The 23,699-nt window shown below is 44.8% G+C and overlaps 1 protein-coding gene across 9 annotated transcripts in view; it reads left to right on the top strand.

Moving 5' to 3' along the window:
- The window catches only part of PIP5K1B (phosphatidylinositol-4-phosphate 5-kinase type 1 beta), a 295,362-nt gene that overhangs the window by 269,856 nt on the left and 1,807 nt on the right, over positions 1-23,699 (top strand). For 8 of the 9 annotated variants that reach the window (XM_027615109.2, XM_027615110.2, XM_027615107.2 and 5 more), the window contains 2 exons: positions 3,467-3,584; positions 23,341-23,391. In XM_027615109.2, coding sequence (XP_027470910.1) covers positions 3,467-3,584; positions 23,341-23,376 — 154 coding nt within the window. In that variant the 3' untranslated portion in view covers positions 23,377-23,391. Of the gene's footprint in view, positions 1-3,466; positions 3,585-23,340; positions 23,392-23,699 lie in introns of those variants that run through there. The other variant, XM_027615116.1, reaches the window with a different exon arrangement.

The following is a 23,699-nucleotide window of genomic DNA, read 5'->3' as shown; positions in this document are numbered from 1 at the left end:
CTATGCACTGAGACATCAATTTTAAAATCATGACCCTTAGGTGCCTCATGAAACTTTTTACTTCAGTAAGATATTTCACATACTATAAAATTTACCCAAAGTATACAGTTTTGTGGCTTTGGTATAGTCACCAAGTTGTATATTACTAGAAGCTAATTTTAGAACGTTTTCAGTAGCCCAGAAAGAAACTCCACACCCAAGAGTGGTCATTCCCTAGTCCTCACCCTCTCTCCCCGACCCCTGGCAACCACTCATCTGCCTTCTGTCTCTCAAGATTGGCCTCGTCTGTACATTTCACATAAGTGAAATCATACAATACATGGTTCTTTATGACCAGCTTCTTTCATTGAGCATAAACGATTTCAAGATTCACCCACGTTGCATGTATCCGTAATTCTTTATTTCTTACTGCCGAATAATATTCCATTGTAGGAATTACTTATCCGTTCATCAGCTAGTGGACGTGTGGGTTATTAAACGCTTCGGGACTATTCTGAAGAATGCGACTGGGAGCATTCGTGCACAGGTTTTGGGGTGGGCACATGTTTTCCTTTTCCTTGGCTCTACATCCAGGAGTAGAATTGCTGGGTTATATGGTTTTAAGGACCCACCAGGCTGTTTCCCAAAGCTGCTGCACCTTTCTACAGTCTCATCAGCTGCGTAGGATGGCCCCAGTTTCTTCACATCCTCTACAGCTCTTGTTCTCACCTGTCTGTATGATAGCTAGCTCGGGGGGGGGGGGGGCTGAAGGGGTAGCTCACTGTAATTTTTACTTGCGTTCCCCGTATGCTGAATGATGTTTAGCATCTTTTCATACACTTATTGGCCATTGGTATTTCTTCTTTGCAGGAGTGTCTGTTCAGATCGTTTAGTCATGTTTTAGTTCGGTGATTTGCCCTTTCATTGTTATAAGAATTCTTCATATAACCTGGATATAAGTCCCTATGACCCTCATTTTCATCCCCCAAATGATGCTCAGAATATACTGTTGAGATAGAAAGTATTCCAATACATGTGAAAAACAGTACAAATAAAGTCTGATTTTTATCAACTTTGACCATAGAATGCTGAGGGAATCTGGTGTTTGTTTTCTGTAACCAGTGACTTTTAGCTAAAATAATCGGTAAATCCCAAAAATTACCCTCATTTTTTTCTAAACCATGCTAGTAGCTTACCCATAGTTACCAAAAATAGAAGATAACTATTAGATTGAAAAATATGTACATAATGGATTTACTTCTAGGGGAATGACTCTGGATCACAACAGGACGGCTGAAAAATGAGGAAGACTTTGAGCTGTATTTACACTACATGTAGTACTATTAAAAACTAACATATTTTTTAAGAAAAAGTCACTTCCGGGGATGCCTGGCTGGCTCAACCAGTAGAGTATGCAACTCTTGATCTTGGGGTCATGAGTTCAAGCCCCACTTTGGGTGTAGAGTTTACTTAAAAATCACTTCCAGAATATTCTTGGTTATACCCTTAATCTTGAAAATTGAGTTTTGAATTTCATCAAATAAATGATATGTTCATAAAATAATCCAGAAGCCATTAGAGATTTTTTTAGTTATATAAAAATAAAATATGAACCCCAAAAAACAGGAATACAAATCAGAAGTCATCCCACACTTGTGTATTTTCTGACCACCTTATTTCTAGCTCTGAGGTTTAAGTAGATAAGTAATTCATCTTTCATGGGTGACATTGCAGCAGTTGAAAAGCAAAAGCCAATTAAAGCCCATCGCTGCAGCATTACTTTTGATGCAAAAAATAACTTGAGCGATACTGATTACCACCCAGTGCTTCTCAAAGCAGCATCCCTTGAAAGCTGATCGATTACTAAACCAAGAAATCCATAACAGTTTACGGTATAAGGTCAGCAGCTCCACGGATAGAGGCCATGCTCACCTTGCTCCTTCAAGTCCGTCAGAACAAATTCTGTGTCCCGCACTGGGTAACCCATCGAGGCAGAGTACGGTGGCTTTAACCCCTTCATTGCCACCTTCTCCCACATCACCAGGTGAGAGGCCCACGGGAGACTCTCTCACCCTTGCTTCTTACTACTTGTCTAGTATTTTTTGCCCTTTTTTCATTGTATTTTATGATCAGGAAAAATACAAATGAACCTGATTAAGATTCATGCAGTTCTTCTGACATTTTTTTAAAAAAATATTGAAAAGGGTCAGGATTTCTGACTATTTTACAGAGCTTCCATGAACGGGTTCATGTGTTCAGAAGCTCCCAGCCTGGGGCAGGGCAGAGGATGACTGTGCCCTCACCAGTCTCCTGGGCAGTGGGGTGGGCGGGGGGGGGGGGATTCCAACAACAAGCTCAGAGGCTGGCCCCAGACTCCAGTTCTCCGATGGGGTGAGCTCCGAGCTGGGCCCTGCAGGGGTGGCAGGCCCTGGTCGTGGGCGAGGGGAGAAACGGGTCGTCTTCCGCACTCCCGCACTTGGGCCCGACCAGCTTGGCCCCAGTGGGCTGGCGGGCCAGCCCCTTCTCCCCGCCCTTGTGGCAGCCACTCGTCCACCACTGTTGGTGGAGGTCCTGTTCCTGCACAGCCTTCCCAGGGAACTCTGCCAGAGGTTAAAAATGTAACTTTTTTTCAGTGAGGAAAAACTTGTGCGTTCCTGAGCCCCGAGATTAATTCCCAATTTCACTGGTTCTCGTATCATGACCAAACAAGGTGGTTGCCCCTCATGAAGGACTCTCTGGTATGACTATTGGCCACCATTCTTGTGGCGTTTGCTGTCTACCAAAGGGACACCTAGGCTGTCCTCACACGTGATACAGTGCCCAGTGTCTTCGTAATTCCTCGGTACTCAGAGAGTGTGCCTTGGCCGAGCAGCAGGAACATCACCTTGGAGCTTATTAAAAACGCAAACCATCGGGCTCTGTGTCCAATCAACTGCATCAAACTTGGGGGTGTAGGGCCTGGGAAAGTGGGTTTTTACCAACCCTCCAGGGGATTCTGGGGCACATTTAAGTTTGACAACCACCGTTATAATTGGACCTTTCATGCTTAAAAGGAAAAGAGAATAGTACAAAGAAACCAATACTGATCGTGCACAAGGTTATCTTTATAAACCAGCAAAGAGTGAGTACTCTTAAGTGGAGAACCTAAGCAGCAGGAACCAACTACTCAAAGTCAAAGCTGACCATTGTGCCTCAAGATGATAGCCCTCCACCCTCACAAGGCCAGGGACCTACAAAACACTTCTCAGGAATATAAATAGGTGTCCCTAGCAGGGAAGCAGACAGCAAACACACTGCTAGTACCACCAAATTCCTTAAACTCAAGCAAGCGTATCTCCAGGTAGGACCATGTTGCCTTTGAACTCTCAAAATCATCTTTTATCCCAAAAAGCTTTCCCAAACTCCACGTCTTTAGCCACAACTTGGGAGGTTCCCCTGGATCTTCATCCGGAGGCCACGTGCTCATTATTCTTCTTCGTTTTTCCAGTAAAGGGTTACCTTCCAGTTCAACATTTACCTTGGAAGAGGGGACCATCTACTTGACTTCTGAGCCAAACGCTCTGGAAATGCAGGATGATAACGCCTCCGTGCTTGATGTCTATTTAGTAAGTAATTCCAGTTTCTTTCCCTTCCCTTGTGGTTTGCAGATGAACTCAGGCCACAGCTTCCATAAGAACGGGTTCTGTAAGGCCAGGCAGGCTGGGGTTTTAAGAGAAACCATGGCTGTCCATCACTGGTGTGTCTTTTCACAGGCCGTGCTTTCACACAGTTCATGTAGAACATTCCAGAAGAGAGTATGTAGGGTAAGACGCTAAATCACTCTGTGTAATAAGAGATCAGATCCCCTAATTGTGAGGCAAAATGGGGCTCCTCCACGTTAATGTCTTCTTTGACTCCAATGTATCCGCCTTGTGTGTGAGTCTTCTTGAATTCTGGGTTACTGCCTTGGTAAACTGGTAGCTTAAGAGGCCCAGAACTGGGCTGTGGGAAGAACCTGCAGTCAGCACCAAAGAATCTGGGCTCTCTTCCTCAGTTGTCACCAACCAGTGGCGTGACCTGGGCAGGCACCTCTCTGTGTGTCCTTGTTTGCCAAAGGAGGGAAATCGTGCTGAGTTCACCAGGCTGCTTGGAGGATCATGAGTGATCACGTCCGTGAACGCCCTTGAGTGGCTGCCAAGTTGTCCAGTGATTTAAGTGAATCATTAGATGAGGTCTAGAAGGATGTAGGTTGGACTAAACTATGAAAGAGGAAAAGGTGTTTTCCCTGTAAAGTACATCCCACACACATTCTCCACCTCCCTGCATACCTGCACAAAATCACATGAAAGACACCAAGTGTTGATTTTAAGTTTTCCATTCCTGTAAGCTGTGCCAAGCATGAGTGTGCAAGCTCCACGTCGGGAACCAGCTCCACTTGGTGTGTCTTCTGACCACACACCACCACTCCCTCCTATGCCCCAACCTAGTCCTCTGTTCCCTCACGTATACTCTACACGGCCTCAGTCACCGAAAATGCTGCTCATGATTGCAGAGCCCTCCAGCATCTTCTCACCTCTCCTGGAGTAAGATCCAAAGTCCTCAAAGCCCTGCATGGTCTAGATCTACGCTGCCTCTCTGCTGTCCTTTCCCCGCCTCTGTCTTCCTCACCCATACCACTCCAGCCACACTGGCCTCGGTATTCCTCCCATAACCAAGCATGTCTCTGCCTCAGGACTTTTGGATTTTCTGTTAACTGCCTGAATACACTTTCTTAGCTGTCCCAAGCTTGCTTCCTCACTTCCTTCAGTTTCAGCCCAAATACCATCTCAGATAGTCTTTCCTTGACCCCTTATGTAAAATAGAAGCCCTCACCCTACAAAAACCATTGACAAAGGATTTTTTTTTTTTTATAACCTCTGAATGTCCTGGTTGTAGCACCAACAGGATTTTTTTTTCCACTGGGCAACGCTTCTCCTCACACTGCCCCCACTTTTTGAAAATAAGTTATAGTGCATTTTAAAGTCCTTACAGAAGAATTGGTTCTTCTGCACAACCCAGAAGATAGGGAATTAAATAGGGAAAAAAATTACAGTAATTTTTTGGTCCCAGGGTAAATTTGAAAAACCAGATGAAATCTGATCTTCAGGAGCTAAGAGTTCAAGCTCCTTTTTATCTTTAAAACAACAGATTTGCACCGCCCGGGGGCATGTGATCCTCCCCAGAGGAACAGAAGATCACAGGGTAGTTAAATGGCCCTGCTGATCTCCGGTACCCTGTGTATTACCCTTACTACTTTGCTGGAAAGCTTGTGTCATTAGTCATTTCGATTCCTCCTTGGTACTATCCATTTATTAAAAAACTGCATCTGTCCTTTTATTAGCATCCCATTTTACTATGCTTCTGTGCCTTTCTTGGACACTGAGAAGCCAAACTTTTCAGAACGGGTTAATGCTTGCCTCCGGAAGTCACAGGGAAAAGCCCCAGTCTTCACTGTCGATGACAGAAAGCACTCTGAGCACCAGTTCGAAATGAAGGAAGCTGGGAGTTTAGAACTGAAGGAGGCAGTGGGGATGGTCCTCTGCCCAGCCTTCCTGGCACAGGGCTGTTGCGGTTCACAAGCCTGGGAGGCGAGAGGAGGCGAGCAGCAGAGAAGGTAACAAGGCAGTAGAAATTCTCATCAAACTTGGCGAAAAGCTGATCGAGCCTAATCTTGTTTTGTAGCTACTCACAATAAGCTCTTTCGCATTTTTCGTGTTTCCTACAAGCCTGGCAGTCCGAAATACTTCCTCCTAAGCCGTTTAATCCCCACAACCCGCAATGAAGCGGATGGAGCTCCATTTTACAGAAAGGAAATGGACGCCCAGGGCGATTAGCCACTTGCCCCAGGTGATGCAGGGAGTAACTGGTCAGAGCTGGGATTCAAACCAGCCGAGCCCCAGGCCCGCTCTTAATGACTGAGCTGCGCTGTCTGCATTAGGAATCACGCTGCCTTTGCCAGACAGAAATCAGACTCCGAGAAGTTAAATGATTGGTCCAAAATCACACAAGGCAACATGCAGGGAACACAGAGGAAAGAGAATATAGGGACAAATTTGGGTGAATAAACATGGGCTCGTTTTACATTTCAGTATGGAATGTGAACATTCAAGAATGCTGTAAAGGGAACAGTTGGGTGCTGCCTGGAGAGCACGGGATTTTGAACAGTAATGAGGCGCCACGGCGCGCCCACCATGTGCCTCCAGCCAGTGTCCCCGGGCTTTCCCCCGACCAGAGGCTCCAGGCAGGTAGGGCTTAGGTTGGTCTCCGTACAGGTAAGGACACAGAGGTTCCCTTCTGCTAGTTCTCAGAGCTGGTAAAGGGCGGGGTGGAAATTCAAATCCCGCTCCCTATGCTCTGCCCTCCCCCCCCCCCCCCCCCCGCCGCCCCAGATCCAACCCCGTGAGCACCCGTCCCTATGGCTTTGGCACTGGCGATGCGCCTGGGTCCCCCAGCCACGTTGTTGGAATCCTGTTCCTTGGGAAGGTGAGAGATGGACCCATCGAGGAAGGGGGAGTTATGTCGAGAACAGTGTGTGCAAGGTTCTAGTTTTCGATGTTCTATCCCAACAGTTCTTTAAACCTTTTGATACCAGAACGTCTTCAAAAGTCTTGGGGATCCCAGAGTTTCTGTGTATGTGGATTCCATCTATCGATATCTTAAAAAATTAAAAATGAGAAAATTTAGTAATTATTCAATATGTAATCATTAATTCATTCAAAATTATTAAGTAAATTTCTATCAAAATAACTATTTTCCAGACAAAAACAAATTGAGAAGAGCGACATTATTTTAGATCTTTTAAAATCCCTAGCATCTGGCTTAATAGAAGAGGGTAGATTCTCAGGTCTGTTCTTAGGTTTGTCTGTTGTGATAGGGCACGTCCTTTACCAACACTATGTGCCCATGAGAGGCCCCGGCGATGAACGGGCAGATGACGTCTTCATATCCTTAACGGAGACCTGATGGATCCCCAGCAATGGTCTCTCACCCACTTGTTCTAGGGCCTTCACTTAGCCCCTTGCCCTGCCGCAGAACCAAACGGGGCATAAATTAATCCCACAGAAGCAGGCAGCTGGGTTCTGTGGCTGTCTCGGCCTCTCATTAATCATTCACTGACCTTGAATTGATCACCTATTCAGGGCCTCCATTTTCTCATCTATAAAATGGATCATTCCATCACCTCTAAGACCTCTGCTAGCTGGGGCCTGCTGGGGCTTCCTCTAAATTCCATGGAGTTACACTAAAAGAAGATTTGACCAGAGTAGCTACAGTTCCTTGCCCAAATTCTGCTGTGTCATCCCGTCGCTCTCTATCCTAAACCTTCACGGTATTTAAACTTAAATTTTTGCGCAGTACATCTATAAAGTTCTGCACCATGAATTTGTAATTCCAGGGTGTGTTTTCATGCTGGATTTTTTTTTTTTTTTTTTAATTTTCCTTGCTCTTCCAGTTCTGAAAGGACGGAGCTCATTGCCCTCCCTTCACTATTTTCATTTGCCTCTATACTGTGGAAGAGTGAATGGAAAAGATAAGTAGGAAAAAGGAGAACCTTTGTCTCGCCTTTCTGTGGACCTAATTAGAATCCTCTTCATCAAAGGCATCCTCTCTTGAAGGGCAGCTGGAGGCTTCTGTGGGGACATTGTGTTCAGAATTGTAACAAGACGTCGTCTGGTTTCTCTTGTAACGCTTCTTCTCCTTTAAGATACAGGGTTTCTCTAGTAGGTCTCACCCACTCCCCCAGTGCTACTGTTTGTATACTAATATAGAATACTGCCCATATCCCTTTAAAAATATACAGGATTTAAACCCAAATAATGTATGCACACCAGATAACATACGATATTTCCTTTTAGGGATCCACCCACATGATGCACATATCAATTAGGTTGGCTATCCTGTTTTCTGCTGTAATTTGACAGGAAACCGAAAGCATAGTTTACCCTAAAAGGCAGCTAATTGTTCCATTACCCTTACTAAAGAAAGCACTGGGTTCGGGTTCCGTGTTCCTAGTTATCATCCTTCAGGGGCGCCTGGGTGGCTCAGTCCATTAAGCGTCTGCCTTCTGCTCAGGTCATGATCTCAGGGTCGTGGGATCGAGCCCCGCATCGGGCTTCTTGCTCAGTAGGGAGTCTGCTTCTCTCTCTGCCTGCCACTTCTCTTGCTTGTGCTCACTGTCTCTGTCAAATAAATACACAACATATTTAAAAAAAAAAAGCCATTCCTCTTCACTCTAGAGACAGGCTGATTCATCTTCGAATATTCAAATCAAGGCAGTGGGGGGTTCTGAAGACGTTTTATCCGGTGACCAAAGATGCATTTTCCATTGAATTTTGAGTTGATGGCACAGATTAGGGTATTTAAAAGGATTCAGCAGAGAGGAGCAGGCTCTGTTGCTTGAGAAGGGGCAATCATGCAGTGTTCTAGATGCCACCTTTTGAACACTGATGCTGGCACCTTGCTGTTACTCCAGTTCCTAAGGTAGTTAACATCCGCGGGATGTAGAATGCAATTTTGTATGAAGGGGAAGAGCAACCGCCAACAAAACGCAGCTGAGCAATGTTATGGGGATGACTAGCCGGGAGCCAATAAGTGGGAGATAATGCAATCCCTTTTTTCCTAACACAGAAGTTTGAGAGACGGCTGCCATTAAACAATGACTTTCTCTTTAGTCTCAAGGTTATACCCTTTTCTTTTTTTTACACTTTCCCTATTAACATCCTCTCACTAATAGGTACTTTCATCCAGATAGGTGTCTCTGCAAGACAGCTGTTTGAGGTCCAAAAATAGCTGTGGGCAAAGGAGAAGAAACAGTTAAGCCATTTCTTAGCCATGCCTGCATGGAGATTAATGCTCTGATGTGCAGCTGGTGGACAGCTTGATTATTTAATGGGTCTTTAGGGTGGCTAATAATACTCTTTGATCACAGGACGAAGGGTGGCAGAGAAGTGAAAATGATTGAATTAACAGCTTATCATAGCATTATGTATGAGAAAAGCCTGAGAAAAAGAAGGAAAACACTTTAAATTAGGTCACGGGGGTCTTAGAAAACCCACTGGAACTTTTTGGCAGGAGAAAGTGCATTTGTGGATTGGACTCCACTGGCATTGAGCTTAAAGACTTTTATGCAGAGTTTCAGGTCCTTTAATCACTCGTGTTTGAGCCACATTGGATGCTGCGAGGGGTGTTGATTTGAAACGGGCAATTCTATTGCTTCTCAGCAGAGAGCTAGAATCCCCATCTGCCAAAGACGCTGCTTGGGTTGTGGTAGATTTTAGTGAGAGCAAAGGAGGAAGAGAAGCAAACCACTGCCTTTGGCTTGTAAGGCATTCAACCAGAATGCGGTTTCCTTCCACCATATTGACCACATTGGTAAGAAATGGAGAGATTTCAGGAAGAGCAAAATAGGACCCTTTGTTTATCTCCAGAAGTGCTGGGCCCTCTTAAGTCATTGACCAAATATTATTTCTAAGACATGTGGATGAGTGGAAAAAAACGGATCCCACTGTCTGGCCCCACGGCACCCACAAGTGATTCCCATACTAACACAAGCTTTCAAATTAACGAGGCAAGCCAGCAGTCTATGATAGAGGTCACCCACAGGATTGTTTTTAAAACCAACAATGTTAAACTACTGTGTAAGATTAGCTAAGGGAATTGGAGTTAGCCAGGCCTACTGGCTTCTCAGTTAAATTACGCCCAGAATTAGCCATTGAGTGACAGCTTGCGGGGCTAGGGTAGGTTTTTTGTTGTTGTCGGGTCCTGGCTTTACAGTGACTCCTGGCCTCACAGGCCACCTTGATGACTGCCTTCTTCAAGGTCAGCTCTGCACGTGAGCTTGCCTCAGGCGCCTCCTGACTCGGGGTGGGGGGGGGGGCGTCATCATTTCTCCACCTGTGCCTCCTGGCACTGACTTCCCTCCTCCTCCCCCACTCCCTCCAGAATCTCGCTTCTGTCTTGGCTCCCCATTTCCGTATTCTTCCTTGTCATCAAGAGCCAATGTTTACTGGCCTCCTGAGCCTTTCCAACTCTTGGGAAAAAAGCATTTGGGCAACAACAGTCTCTCATGGCGTGACCTTAGAGGCCACCAGGCACTGAGCCTGCAGGAAACAATTCGCAAACTCAACATGAACCTCGTTAGGAACAAAACGGGAAGTTTAGGGAAACCAAGTTTAAATCCTACCCGTGGATAGGGCTGTCTTCGTCCCTGCTCTTCGCTCTTGTGGGATCTGAAAAGGAATGGGAAAATCTGGTAGAAGGGAGAAGGTTGTAAGTATTACACACTTCATAAAAAAACAAGGCCTTCCTGAGTGCTGTGAACGGGATGAGGAAGACTCAGGTGGGGAGATCCGAGGGCTTGGCTTCCCTTGCTTTTGTCTCTACCTGTGTTAGTTTCCGAGGGCTGGCCAAACACAAAGTCCCCGGGTCTAGGTGGCTTAAACACAAGTGTCTTGTGTCACAGTTGGAGACCACAAGTCCGGATCAAGGTGTCAACAGGGCCAGGCTCCACCTGAAGGCGCTAGGAGGAGAGCCTTCCTGGCTTCTTCCAGCTTCTGGTGGCTGGTGTGTTCCTTGGCTTCTTAGCCTCGCAGCACTAATCTCTGCCTGTGTCTTCACGTGGCCTTCTCCTCCCTTCTCCTTGTAACATCAGGCAAAGCTACCCCACAGCCTTGTATGAACAGAGATTTTGACCGTGTTCCTGCTTTCGGTGACCCCTACTGCCACCTACTGGCAGAAAGGCGCCTCTAGCCGCGTGGGGAGCAGGAGTGGCGGAAGTCCTTGAATTGAAACCGAATGAAGAGCAAGTGTGCCGGTCCCTGGACTGTTTCCACCCCGTGGACTTTCTTGCAGACTCAGTGCTGTGCGTGCACGTGTGGCAGGGCCACTCCCTGCAGGTGTCAACGGTAGCTCCCTGGGACAGGCCCAGCACCCCTGCCACCTTTCCAGTCGGACCGGAGGCTATTGCTAACGATCAGGTGCCAAAATGCAGGTGCCCGTCTTCCCTAGAATCTGAGCATGCCCTCCTCCGCTGTCAAGGTGCATCCTACTCAAGCCTCACGGAAAGGCCCCTTAGCAGTTTGGGAATTCAACAGAGAAAATGCTCTTTTTACTGTTTGAGCAGCCACCTTAACGAAGTATCAACAAATACAAGGTGGAGAAATCCTTTTCTTCACCTTAAATCTCTGACAGGTCATCCTTACAGCCTCTCAACTCCTGGGTGGCTGTGTATTTTGAAGTAACCCCAAGTAAGGAATAGGATTAAGTATTTTAAAAATCAGAGATTTTTAACTTCAACAACAACAACAACAACAACAACAACAACACTTTCTAAATCCCAGTAATGGCTGCTATATTAGTTTCCTAGGGCTGTGGTAACAAAGTACCACCCACTAGGTGGCTTAGACGATGGAAATTTATTGTCTCACAGCTCTGGAGGCCAGAAGCCAGAGGTCAAGGTGTTGGCAGGGTCGGTTCCTTCTGAGGGCCTTGGGGGGAGGAGGTGTTCCAGGCCCCTCACCTTGGCTTGTAGAGAGTGGTCTTCTCCCTGTGTCTTCACATGGACTTCCCTGTATGTGTCCAGATTTCCCCTTTTGGTAAAGACATCCACCATACTGGATTAGGGCTCACCCTCCTGACTTTATTTTAACCTAATTATCTCTGTAAACACCCTGCCTCCAAATAGGGTCACATTGTGAGGTCCTGGGGATTAGTACTTCAACATAGCAATTTCAGAGAGATACAACTCAACCCATTATGGCTAGTGTCTTTTTGTAAAGAAAATGGTACCCGTAGAAGTGCTGGGACAGAAAGTCTCAATCGGGGTAGAGCTTCTAGTTCCTACCCTCTGGCCTTTCTGCTTTCCTTCTGTGTAAGTGGAAGAGAACCCAGTGGTCTCATCCAAAGGCAGTGCTCCTTTTCAAATGAAACCAAGATTATATTCCCACCCCCAACATTTTCCAACTGAAGCATAAGCAGGGGTCAGAGTGAATTCGGTTGTAGCTCCAGGACTATAGGATGTATCAGGTGACAAGATAACCACTCAGACTTACAATTAGCAGAAGCCCCTCGAGTGCTGGAAAGTCCACTGTGGAATTGTCAGCCCATACACATCATTGATGCCTTCAGGCTTCTCTTGGGCTTTTGGAAAACAAATTAATCAGGCGGGGAACTGTGGTAAAACATCACTGCTGCACTAATAGTTTAAAAAAATGAAAGGCCGTAATCTTAACTTCATTCCCGTGAGACATCTACAATGAGTGCCAGCTTTTTTCCTGAGTCTCTTCTCATCACTATAGGCACGCCTCTTTTTGCTGCATGTTTCACCAGTTCAAGGTTTGTGGCAACTCCGGGTTGAGCAAGTCTTTGGGTGCCATTTTTCCAACAGCGTTCGCTTACTTTGCGTCTGTGTGTCACAGTCTGGTAATTTTTACAACATCTCAAACTTTTTCATTATTATATTTGTTTTAGTGATCTCTAATAGTTTGGGGAGCCACAAACCACACCTACATAAGACAGCCAACTTAATAAATGTGTGTTCTGACTGCCCCACCACGTGGCCGTTTCCCCATCTCTTTCCCTCTCCTCAGGCTTTCCTATTCCCTGGCACATGACAATATTGAAATTAGGCCAGTTAATAACCCTACAATAGCCTCTAAGTGTTCAAGAGAAAGGAAGAGTCTCATGTCTCTCACTTTAAATCAAAAGCTAGAAGTGATTAAGCTTAGCAAGGAAAGCATTTTGGAAGTAGAGATGGACCGTAAGCTAGGCCTCTTAACACCCAACAGTTAGCCAGGATGTGAATGCAAAGGAAAGGCTCTTGATCGAAATTGAAAGCCCTACTCCAGTGAATACAGAAATGGTAAGGGACTGAAATGGCCTTATTGCTCATAGGAAGACAGTTCTAGTGGCCTGGATAGAAGACCAAACCAGCCATAACAATTCCTTAAGCCAAAGTGTAATCCCCAGCAAGGCCCTAACTCTCTCCAATTCTGTGAAGGCTGAGAGGTAAGGAAGCTGCAGAAGAAAAGTCTGCAGCTAGCAGGGGGTTGGTTCATGAGGTTTAAGGAAGGAAGCCATGTCCATGACATGAACGTGCAAGGCAAAGAAGCACCAGGGGCTGATGTAGGAGTTTCAGCCAGTGATCCAGAGAATCTAGCCAAGATCATTAATGAAGGCGACTACACTGACCAACAGATTTTCAATGCAGACACAACAGTCTTATATCTGAAGAAGATACCATCTAGGACTTACATAGCTGGAGGACTCAAAGCCTGCCCTGAAAGCTTCAAAGGACAGCCTGCCCCTCTTGGTAGGGGCTAGTAGGGGCTAATGTGACTTGAAGTTGAAGCTGGTGCTCTTCTACCATTCTGAAAATCCCAGGGCCCTTAAGAATTATGCAAATCCTCCTCCTCCGGTGCTCCTATAGATGGAACAAAGCCTAGGTGACAGCACATCTGTTTCCAACATGGTTTCCTGAGTATTTCAAGCCCACTGTTGAGACCGACTGCTCAGAAAACAGTATTCCCTTCAAAATATTACTGCTCGTGGACAATGCACCCAGTCACCCAACAGCTCTGATGGAGATGTACGGTGAAACTGTTGTTTTCGAGCCTGCTAACAAAACATCCATTCGGAGCCCATGGAGCAAGGAGTCATTGTGACTTTCAAGTCTTAAGAAATACATTTCCTAAGGCCATAGCTGCCATACATAGTGATTCCTCTGATGGATCAGGGCAGAGTACACTGAAAATGTTCTGGAAAGGATTTACTATCTTAGATGTCATAAAGAACATTCGTGATTCATGGGAAGAGGTCAAAATAGCAACATGAATAGGAGTTTGGAAGAAGTTGATTCCGATCCTTATGGATGACTTCAAGAGATTCAAGACTTCAGTGGAGGACGTAACTGCAAATGTGGTGCGAAGAGCAAGAAAACTAGCAGGAGAGCCTGGGGATGGGACCGAATTGCTGCAATCCCATGATATAACCTGAACAGATGAGTTGTTTCTTGTAGATAAACAAAGAAAATGGTTTCTTGAGATGGAATCTATTCCTGGCAAAGATACTGTGAAGATTGTTGAAATGACAGCAAAGAATTTCAACTATTACACAAACTTAGTTGATAGAGCAATCAGCGGGGTTTGAGAGGATTGACCACAGTTTTGAAAGAAGTTCTACTGTGGGTAAAATGCTACCCAACAGCATCGCATCCTCCAGAGAAATGATTCATGAAAGCTAGAGTCAGTCAATGCCACAAGCTTCATTGCTGTCTTATTTTAAGAAATTGCCACAGTCTCCCCAGCCTTCAGCAACCAGCACCCTGACCAGTCAGCCACCATCAACATCAAGGCAAGACCCCCCCCACCAGCAAAGAGATTACATTTTGCTGAAAGCCGAGATGATGGTTAGCCCTTCCTTAGCAATACCAGATTTTTTAATTAAAGCATGTTCATTGTTCTTTAGACATAGTCCTGTTGCACACGTAACCGACTACAGTATAGTCTAAACATAACTTTGATATGCACTGCAACACCAAAAGGTTCGTTTACCTATTTCAATATGCACTTCATTGAGATGATCTGGAAACTAGCCCACCCCACACATCTCCAAGTACACCTGTCATCTCTCTGCTGCTTGGTATGGAACTCTTTGATAGGCCATTTAATCGTGGGCACGAGGCCCGGTACTCCCTGTGCTGCCAAGAGCTCAAATTTCAGCACACGTTCTGCCAGATTGGGCACAACATAGTGGTTCTCCTCCAAACTGGATATACCCTTCAGGGACATTCCAAATTTCACATTCTGCCTCATGGGTTCTTGGTTCAACACCTACAGTTCCTGGTTCCTCTGATTCCAAGCCTAAAAAAATTTTTTAAGTGTCAGGGTAGGCAGCTTGGACTCTAGCTTCTCTAAGGCTCCTTCCATCTATGAAAGGCCACAGCAGTGTGTGATTGGACCTATTTGTGCGCCATGTCCTCATTTCTGGAGCACGAGTCTGAACCATCATTTCACCTCTAGGAAAACGGTGAGCTTTTATATTCCTGCAGCAACTGAACTAAGAGAAATCTCCCCTCCCATCTATCTTCTAGTGCTTCAAGTAACCCCCAACATGAGATAGGGAGGAATACAGTAAAATGCAAATATAGAGCCTCAGCTAAAAGAAGAAAAAGGACTCAAAACTTCCCAGAGTCCAGTGGTGCTGTTTTATTTTTGAAATTCAGGGAGTTCTGAGAAGTCAATCTGTTGAACCCCGATTGAGAGACGGAGGGGACACCACAGCCAAGGAGCTGAGCTCAGGATGAGGCATTGTGAAGCCTTTATGTACATGTAGGTGGTGATGCTGTGTGTTTTGGCCACAGTGAGTGCAGCGAGGCAGGACTAGGTACTGTGCTGTCATGGCTATAGAAGGAACGTCAGCCAGGAGATTAAGAACAGGAAACAGAGCAGGGCTGAGGTAAACAGAATTCAGAAATTGCTGGTGGAAATGGGGGCTTGGTGTAGAAAAAGGAAATAGGGGATTATTACCTATGTTAGCCCAGAAAGAAAAAAAAAAATCAATGCTTTCCTCACGTGTACAGTGGATGAGAATTTCAATCTGAGGGGCACCTGGGTGGTTCAGTCTGTTGGGGATCTCAGGCTCCTGGGATAGAGCCCCTGCATCAGTCTGTCTGCTCAGCAGGAAATCTGCTTCTCCCTCTCACTCTCCCTCTGTGGGCTCTCAAGCTCTCTCTCTCAAATAAATAAAATATTTTAAAAAAGAATTTCATTCTGAAACCAAAATGAGGATACATTTGGACACCATACAGGAAAACCATGGAGCCCTTGGCCTATACCTAAGGTAGATAGAATTTTAAAAGAACATCACCCCAAGGGCTCACAGAACATGGAGACTTCGTGGCCATTTTTAGTGCTGTTCGTATTGGCCAATCCGACAATTGTGAAGCTCTGGCTGGCCACCACATTCCAGCTCTTACAAAATTTTATTGACTAAATACGTCTTTTAAATGTAGTTTTAGACACTTAACAAAATGGCAGTAGTACATACCTATCAATAATTACTTTGGAGCATTTAGAGGATTTACGTTTCATCAAAAAACATGAGACAGCAGAATGCATAAAAAATCAAGACCTATTTCTATGCTGCCTAAAAGACACTCACTTCAGACCTAAAGACACAGATAGACTAAAAGTGAAGGGATGGAGAAAATTATGTTCCATGCAGATGCAAGTGGGAGAAAAAAGCCAGGATAGCAATACTTAAACAAAATAGACTTTAAAAGAAAGACTGTAGGGGCCCCTGGGTGGCTCAGTCGGTTAACCTTCGGACTCTTGATTTGAGCTCAAGTCGTGGTCTTGGGGTCCCGGGATCAAGCTGCATATCAAGCCCCATGTCAGGCTCCCTGCTCAGTGGGGAGTCTGCTTCTCCCTCTCCCTTTGCCACTCCCCCTGCTTGCTCTCTCAAATAAATAAATAAAATCTTAAAACACACACACACACACACACACACACACACACACACACACACACACACACACACACACGACCAGATGGACCTGAATATATATGGAACATTCCATGCAAAACCAACTGAATACATTCTTTTCAAATGCACGTGGAATATTCTCCAGGACATATCACACGTTAGGCCACAAAACAAGTTTCAATAAATTTAAAAAGACTGAAATCATATCATGCATATTCTCCAACCACAATGAAATGAAACTAGTTATCAGTCAAAAAGAAGAAAATTGGAAAAAACACAAACACTTGGAGGCTAAACACCATGCTACTAAATAGCCAATGGGTCAACAAAGAAATGAAAAAGGAAATTGAAAAAAAAAATACATGGAGACAAAAGAAACTAAAAACAACAACTAAAGCATTTTGGGACACAACTAAAGCATTTCTAAGAGGAAAATGTATACTGATACCTTTCCCAAGAGAAAGTATCTCAAAAAAAAAAAAAAAAACCAAACCTAACCTTACACTTAGAGTAACTAGAAAAAAGAACAAACCAAGCCTGGAGGTTGTAGCCACATAGTCAGACAAGAAATAAAAGGCATCAAAATTGGTAAGAAATAAAACTGGCACTATTTGCAGATGATACTATACATAGAAAACCCTAAAGACTCCACCAAAAAACTATTAGAATAAGTGATGTCACTGAAGTTACAGGACACAAAATACACAGAAATCAGTTGAGTTTCTAGACACTAATAACCAAGTAGCACAAAGAGAAATTAAGAAAGTAACTCCAGGGCGCCTGGGTGGCTCAGTTGGTTAAGCAACTGTCTTCGGCTCAGGTCATGATCCTGGAGTCCCGGGATCGAGTCCCGCATCGGGCTCCCTGCTCAGCAGGGAGTCTGCTTCTCCCTCTGACCTCCCCCGCCTCATGTGCTCTCTCTCATTCTGTCTCAAATAAAATCTTTAAAAAAAAAAAAAGTAACTCCATTTACAATCGCACCACAAGTAATAAAATACCTAGGAATAAGTTTAAGGAGGTAAAAGGGGCCCGTACTCTGCAAACTACATAACATTGATAAGAAAAAGATGACACAAATGAAAATATAGTTCATGCTCATGGATTAGAAGAATTGTTAAAATGTTCATACTACCCAAAGCAATGTACAAGTTCAGTTCAATCCCTATCAAAACACCAACAGTATTTTTCACAGCGCTAGGACAATAATACTAAAATTTGTATGGAAGTGCAAAAGACCCTGAAATACCCAAAACAGTCTTAAGGAAGAAGAAGACTGGAGGTATCACAATCCCAGATTTTAGGATCTACTGCAAAGCTATAGTAGCGAACACAGTATGGTATTGCCACAAAAGTAGGTGCACAGATCAGTGGGAAAGAGCCCGTAAGTAAAACCACACACCGATGGTCCGTTAATCTATGACAGAGAAGGCAAGAATATACAATGGGGAAAGATACTCTCTTTGATCAGCAGTGCTGGGAAAACTCGCCAGCTACAGCCAAAGAATGAAACTGGACCACTTTCTCGTGCCATACACAAAAAATAAACTCCAAGTGGCTTAAAAGCCAAAATGTGAGATTGTAAAACCATTAAATCCCTTTAAAAAAAGCAAAGGCAGTCATTTCTTTGACATTAGCTATAGAAACATTTTTCTAGGTGGGTCTCCTCAGGCAAGGGAAACAAACGCCAAAATTAACTACTGGGACTACACCAAAATGAAAAGCTTCTCCACAGTAAAGCAAACCATCAACAAAATGAAAAAGGCAACCCACTGAACAAGAGAAGATATTTGCAATCAATATATCCCATAAGAGGTAGTATCCAAAATAAAGAATTTATACAATTCAACCCATACACACACAGTCTGATTTAAAAATAAAATCTGGGGGCGCCTGGGTGGCTCAGTCGTTAAGCATCTGCCTTTGGCTCAGGTCATGATCCCAGCGTCCTGGGATGGAGCCCCGTGTCGGGCTCCCTGCTCGGCGGGGAGCCTGTTTTTCCCTCTCCCTCGGCCCCTCCCCTCGTGCTCCCTCTGGTGCGCTCATTCTCTCTCTCTCTCTCTCTCTCTCTCTCAAATATAAATAAAATCTTTAAAAAAATAGAAATAAGAAAATCTGAATAGACATTTTTCCAAAGAAGGCATACCAATGCCAGCAGACTCTTCATCAAGGAAATGCAAATCAAAACCGCAGCAGGGGATCACTTCACACTTGTCAGAATGGCTAGAATCAAAAAGTCAAGAAGTAAGTGTTGGAGAAAAAGAACGCTTGTGCATTACTGGTGGGAAGGTAAACAGTAACAGCCACTATGGAAAACACTAAGGGGGTTTCTCACAAAGTTAATAATAGAAATACCATATGATCCAGTAATTCCACTACTGGGTATTTATCCAAAGAAAACAAAAACACTAATTCTAAAAAGTACATGCACCCCTGTATTTATTGCAGCATTATTTACAGTACCCAGGATACGGAAGCAGCCCAAATGTCCATCGACTGATGAATGGATAAAGACAACGGGATACATATACACCATGGATTACTCAGACGTAAAAAAAAAGAATGAGATCTTGCCATTTGCCACAATATTTTTTTTAAAGATTTTATTTATTTGAGAGAGAGAGAGAATGAGAGAGAGCACAAGAGGGAAGAGGGTCAGAGGGAGAAGCAGACTCCCTGCTGAGCGGGGAGCCCGATGCGGGACTCGATCCCGGGACTCTAGGATCATGACCTGAGCCGAAGGCAGTCACTTAACCAACTGAGCCACCCAGGCGCCCCGCCATTTGCCACAATATTGATGGAGCTAAAGGGTACTGTGCTAAGTGAAGTCCGACAAAGACAAATACGTGATTTCACTTGTATGCAATCTAAACAAAAAGCAGAAATAGACTCATAAATACAGAGAGCAAACTGATGGTTGCCAGAGGGGAGGGGGGCAAAATGAGTGAAGGGGAGTAGAAGACACAGGCTTCCAGTTACGGACTGAGTAAGGCGTGGGAACAGAAGGTACAGGAGGGAGAATACAGTCAGTGGTATGTAATAGCGTTTTATGGAGACAGATGGTGACTACACTTGCCGTGAGCATAGCATAACATAGAGACAAGTCAAATCCCTAGGTTTTACACCTGAAACTAATGTAACATCGTGTGTCAACTGTCCTTCAATAAAAAAGATTAAAATTTCAAAAAATAAACAGGTTAAGGGTGTGGATGGGTGTGTTTCTCAGGCAAAAAGTTTGGGGGAGGGGGAATATATATATATATATAAGGCTTGGAAACAAGCCTAGAAAGGAGACCTCAGAAATGCAGTATCTCAACTTTGATGCCCTCTGCACATGGCTCTGGGAAGCCCACGTTGGAGGGCTCCACTTTTAGGGTCCTCCTGGGGTATCAGGCCTCCCCCCACAACCTCAGTTGTGGTTGAACCTGCGGTCCAGCCTCAGACAGGGCTTCTTGGTTAGTTAGGAAACAGACTGCTTTTGATTTGTTTTCCTTTCTTTCTCTGTGTTCATGCTTTACGTAATTTTAATTATGAAAAAGCTTTGCAATCTTTGACCCCATGTGTGCATTATTGTGTAGTTTCCATCATAAAATTAAGTCCTTGGGTTTAAGTGGAAAGAGAAATACATTTCCAGCTCACGCACTCCCAGACATAAACACACACGTGTGGAATAAGTAACACTGGGCTTAGGCCACAGAAATACAGATCTTGGCTTATGATGGGGTTCTGTCCCAATAAACCCATCTCAAGTTGAAAATATCCTAAATGGAAAGTGCATTGAGGACACCCAGTCTACTGAACATCATGGCTTAGCCTAGCCTGCCTGAAAGTGCTCAGGACACGGACAGTAGCCTACAGTTGAGCAAAATCATCTAACACCAAGTTTATTTTATAATGAAGTGTAATTTCGTGAAAAGCCGAATGGTCGTATGGATGCAGAACGGTTTTGCCCGTACGTGATCACGTGGCTGACCGGAAGGTGGCTTGCTGCCACTGCCCAGCATCCCAAGAGAGGCTCCTACCACATGTTGCTAGCCCAGGCAAAGATCACCATTCAGAATTCGAAGGTGAGCTTCTACGGAATGCCTACCACTTTCTCACCACCGAAAGTCGAAAAATCCTAAGCCAAACTCTCCTGCATTGGGCGCCATCTGTCCCTAATTCCACCTGCACTGTCAGGTCGCAGCATTTAAAATATCTTGTATTCTCCAAGCACCACGTGCTCTGGGCAGAAAACCTGGCATCACTGCGGCCAGAAGACGGCGAGCACACCACCCAGCCGCTCAGAGGGTGACAGCTCAAATGATGTCCCGTCTGTCGTCCCTTCTCGGAGATCTGCCTGAGCTCTCTCTTGTTGGGGACACGTGTCCTAGGCCTAAACTGGTACCCAAAGCGTCGGTTCCCATTTCTGTTTCTAAAGCCAGAAGGCCAGGGGTGGTTGGATCTCAGGTCACCTCAAAAGTTTGCTACTCTTTTGGGCACTGATATGGTGAGAAGCCCGTCTCTGTGTTGGGGAGCTGGAGGGACACAGCATGGGAACCCCACTGTGATGAATAAATTCAGGGGCTTCGTGGGGTCCTGGTGGGATAGTCGGCTGTTGCTTTGGTCTCTCCAGTGATGGGTAATAGAGGACTGCAGGGTTATAATTTGAAGGAAAATTATAGCACATCTACTAAATAAGGGGATAATAAAACTGCTTTCTACAGACCTCTCACCGCGGCCAAGCAAGGAGACACTGTGCTTTTAGATTCCACGCAGACTTAAAGACCTGTCAGGCCACCTCATTTTATGACAGTTATAAGCACAAAACAGACACTTTCATGTAGACAACCATGTCATCCCAGGGCTACATTATAACATGGATAAAGAGTTGGTAGTTCTTCCCCCACATAGACATTCTCGTACCCTGGAGGTGAGAGTGGGTATTCATACAAGTTTATAGAAACTTCTACATCATCAGTTAAAAAAAAAAAAAAAGAGAACCAAACTTATGAAGTGTGGATATAAAGGATTTTTTATGACCCCAGCTGGAAATGACTCCTTTTTTTTTTTTTTAAGATGTTTCACACTCAGTGCCACCTGGGCACCTCCTGCCTGCTGCTTTTTTTTAAGATTTTATTTATTTCTTTGAGAGAAAGAGAGCACATGAGAGGGGGGAGGGTCAGAGGGAGAAGCAGACTCCCTGCCGAGCAGGGAGCCCAATGTGGGACTCGATCCCAGGACTCCAGGATCATGACCTGAGCCGAAGGCAGTCGCTTAACCAAACTGAGCCACCCAGGTGCCCGACTCCTTTTTTCTTAATAATGAGAGTATGTTTATTATAAAGCCTCATTTGTTACTAAATTACCAATTTAACCCATTTTGAAAAACACCCAAAAAATTAGTTTTTTCAGAGAGTAATTTATATACAGGAAGTCCTTACAATATTCTCAGTTATTTGGGGATATAAATTATCAGCGGTATTTAATAGTCCTGTGGTTGAAATCGAACTCCGAGATTCACTGCCACAGCCCACTGTGACTGCCCAAGTACCCTCAACCGGCCACCACATAGGGAGCACGTTCTGGATGCTGGATCTCCTGCCTCAGCTCTACCCAGAAGCTGGTAAGCATCAGCCTTCAGTGACCGGCGACAGCAACTACCCCTCCTTCACGGACTACTCATTTCTTTACTCTGGTCTGAAAACACTTCCAGGTTGAAGCTAAACTGGCTTCCACGAGTTTGTCCCAATTCTGGTCTTAGAGCCATTTATTGTCACCCACTGGTCTCAAGAGATGGGAAACTGGACTTATGTGCCTGGGGTAGGACATGCGGGTCAGGGGGCCTGATATGAAAAGACTAGGAGGGGTGAAGCTTTTGCTACTCACTTCACACATTCTGATACTCTAACCCCCACCCCCGGAATCATGCCATCTGTGCCACTCTTGTTGGGGACACGTGTCCTAGGCCTAAACTGGTACCCAACTCTTCCTTCCTCATAGCCAACCTTCAGATATTGGAAGGTAGCTCTTATGCCCCATCGCTAGGTCTCCTTTTCTAGACCAAAACACCCAGGTTTCTGGCCATTTCATGGGGTCTTGGATTTGGAGCCCTTCCCTGGTGGGTCATCTCAGGCATGGGTCTAATTGGGTCATGGCCTTCTCCAAGTTTAACATTAGAACCCAGACAGAGACCTCCAGCTGTGATCTAGAGAACAAGAACAGAACTATCACCTTCCAGTTTTTGGTTTTTATTTGTAAGAAAGCAGGATTCAGGGGCACCTGGGAGGTGCAGTCAGTTGAATGTCCAACTCAGTTTCAGCTCAGGTCGTGATCTCAGGGTCATGAGATCGAGCCAAGCATGGGACTCTGCATTTGGCACAGTCTGCTTGGGTCTCTCTCTCCCTCTCCCTTGCACCCCCCCCCCACCCCATGCTCACATGCTTTCTCTCTAAAATATAATCTTCTAAAAAAAGAAAGGATTTATAAAGCTGATCAGTAGGACCATATCATTTTATGTGGATTTTTTTATGTCCCTGATTGATATGCACCACACCAAGTTATCAGACTGAGCCTGAACAAAGTCCACGTTACAGACATCTGTCCTGAGAACGTGGGCAGCTTCTGCTTTGCCCGCTGCTACAGCTCATGGCACCAAACATGAGCTATTTCTGAAAGAGGATTTGAGTGACAGTTTGAGCAAGTTGTACATTTAAGCAGGCAAACCTTCCTGACTTAGATTAATAAGAAACAAAGTGGAAACTAATAAAAATTACAACTCTCATTAAGCTTAAATTACATGATAAAATACTCATTTTTAAATAGAACCTTTGACATAGTCTCTTAATAATTTGCAGAGTCATTTCAAACTTCGTTTTCGTTTTTTCAGCCTCCAAATGAGTGTGTTGGGCCACACAGTCTCTGATTCCAGCTCCAACCTTCTCGACGGCTCTTGTGAGGATATTAGCACATGCCTGGCACTAAATGATACATATATAATTAGTGTATATCGTGTGTGTGTGTGTGTGTGTATACCAACACTCACATAGGTACACACACTGTATTTCCCCAAAGAAAACTTTATCCCTGACCACTACCCTATAAAGTAGGATTTATTACTCCCTTGTACAGATAAAACAAGGTATAAAGAAGGTTCAGGGGCACCTGGGTGGCTCAGGTGGTTAAGCGACTGCCTTCAGCTCAGGTCATGATCTCAGGGTCCTGGGATCGAGCCCCGCATCGGGCTCC

Source organism: Zalophus californianus, chromosome 13 (genome assembly GCF_009762305.2).
Source record: "Zalophus californianus isolate mZalCal1 chromosome 13, mZalCal1.pri.v2, whole genome shotgun sequence".
NCBI classification, from domain to species: domain Eukaryota; kingdom Metazoa; phylum Chordata; class Mammalia; order Carnivora; family Otariidae; genus Zalophus; species Zalophus californianus.
Note: the sequence above shows the minus strand (reverse complement) of the source record. Positions and strands in the feature narration are given on the sequence as shown.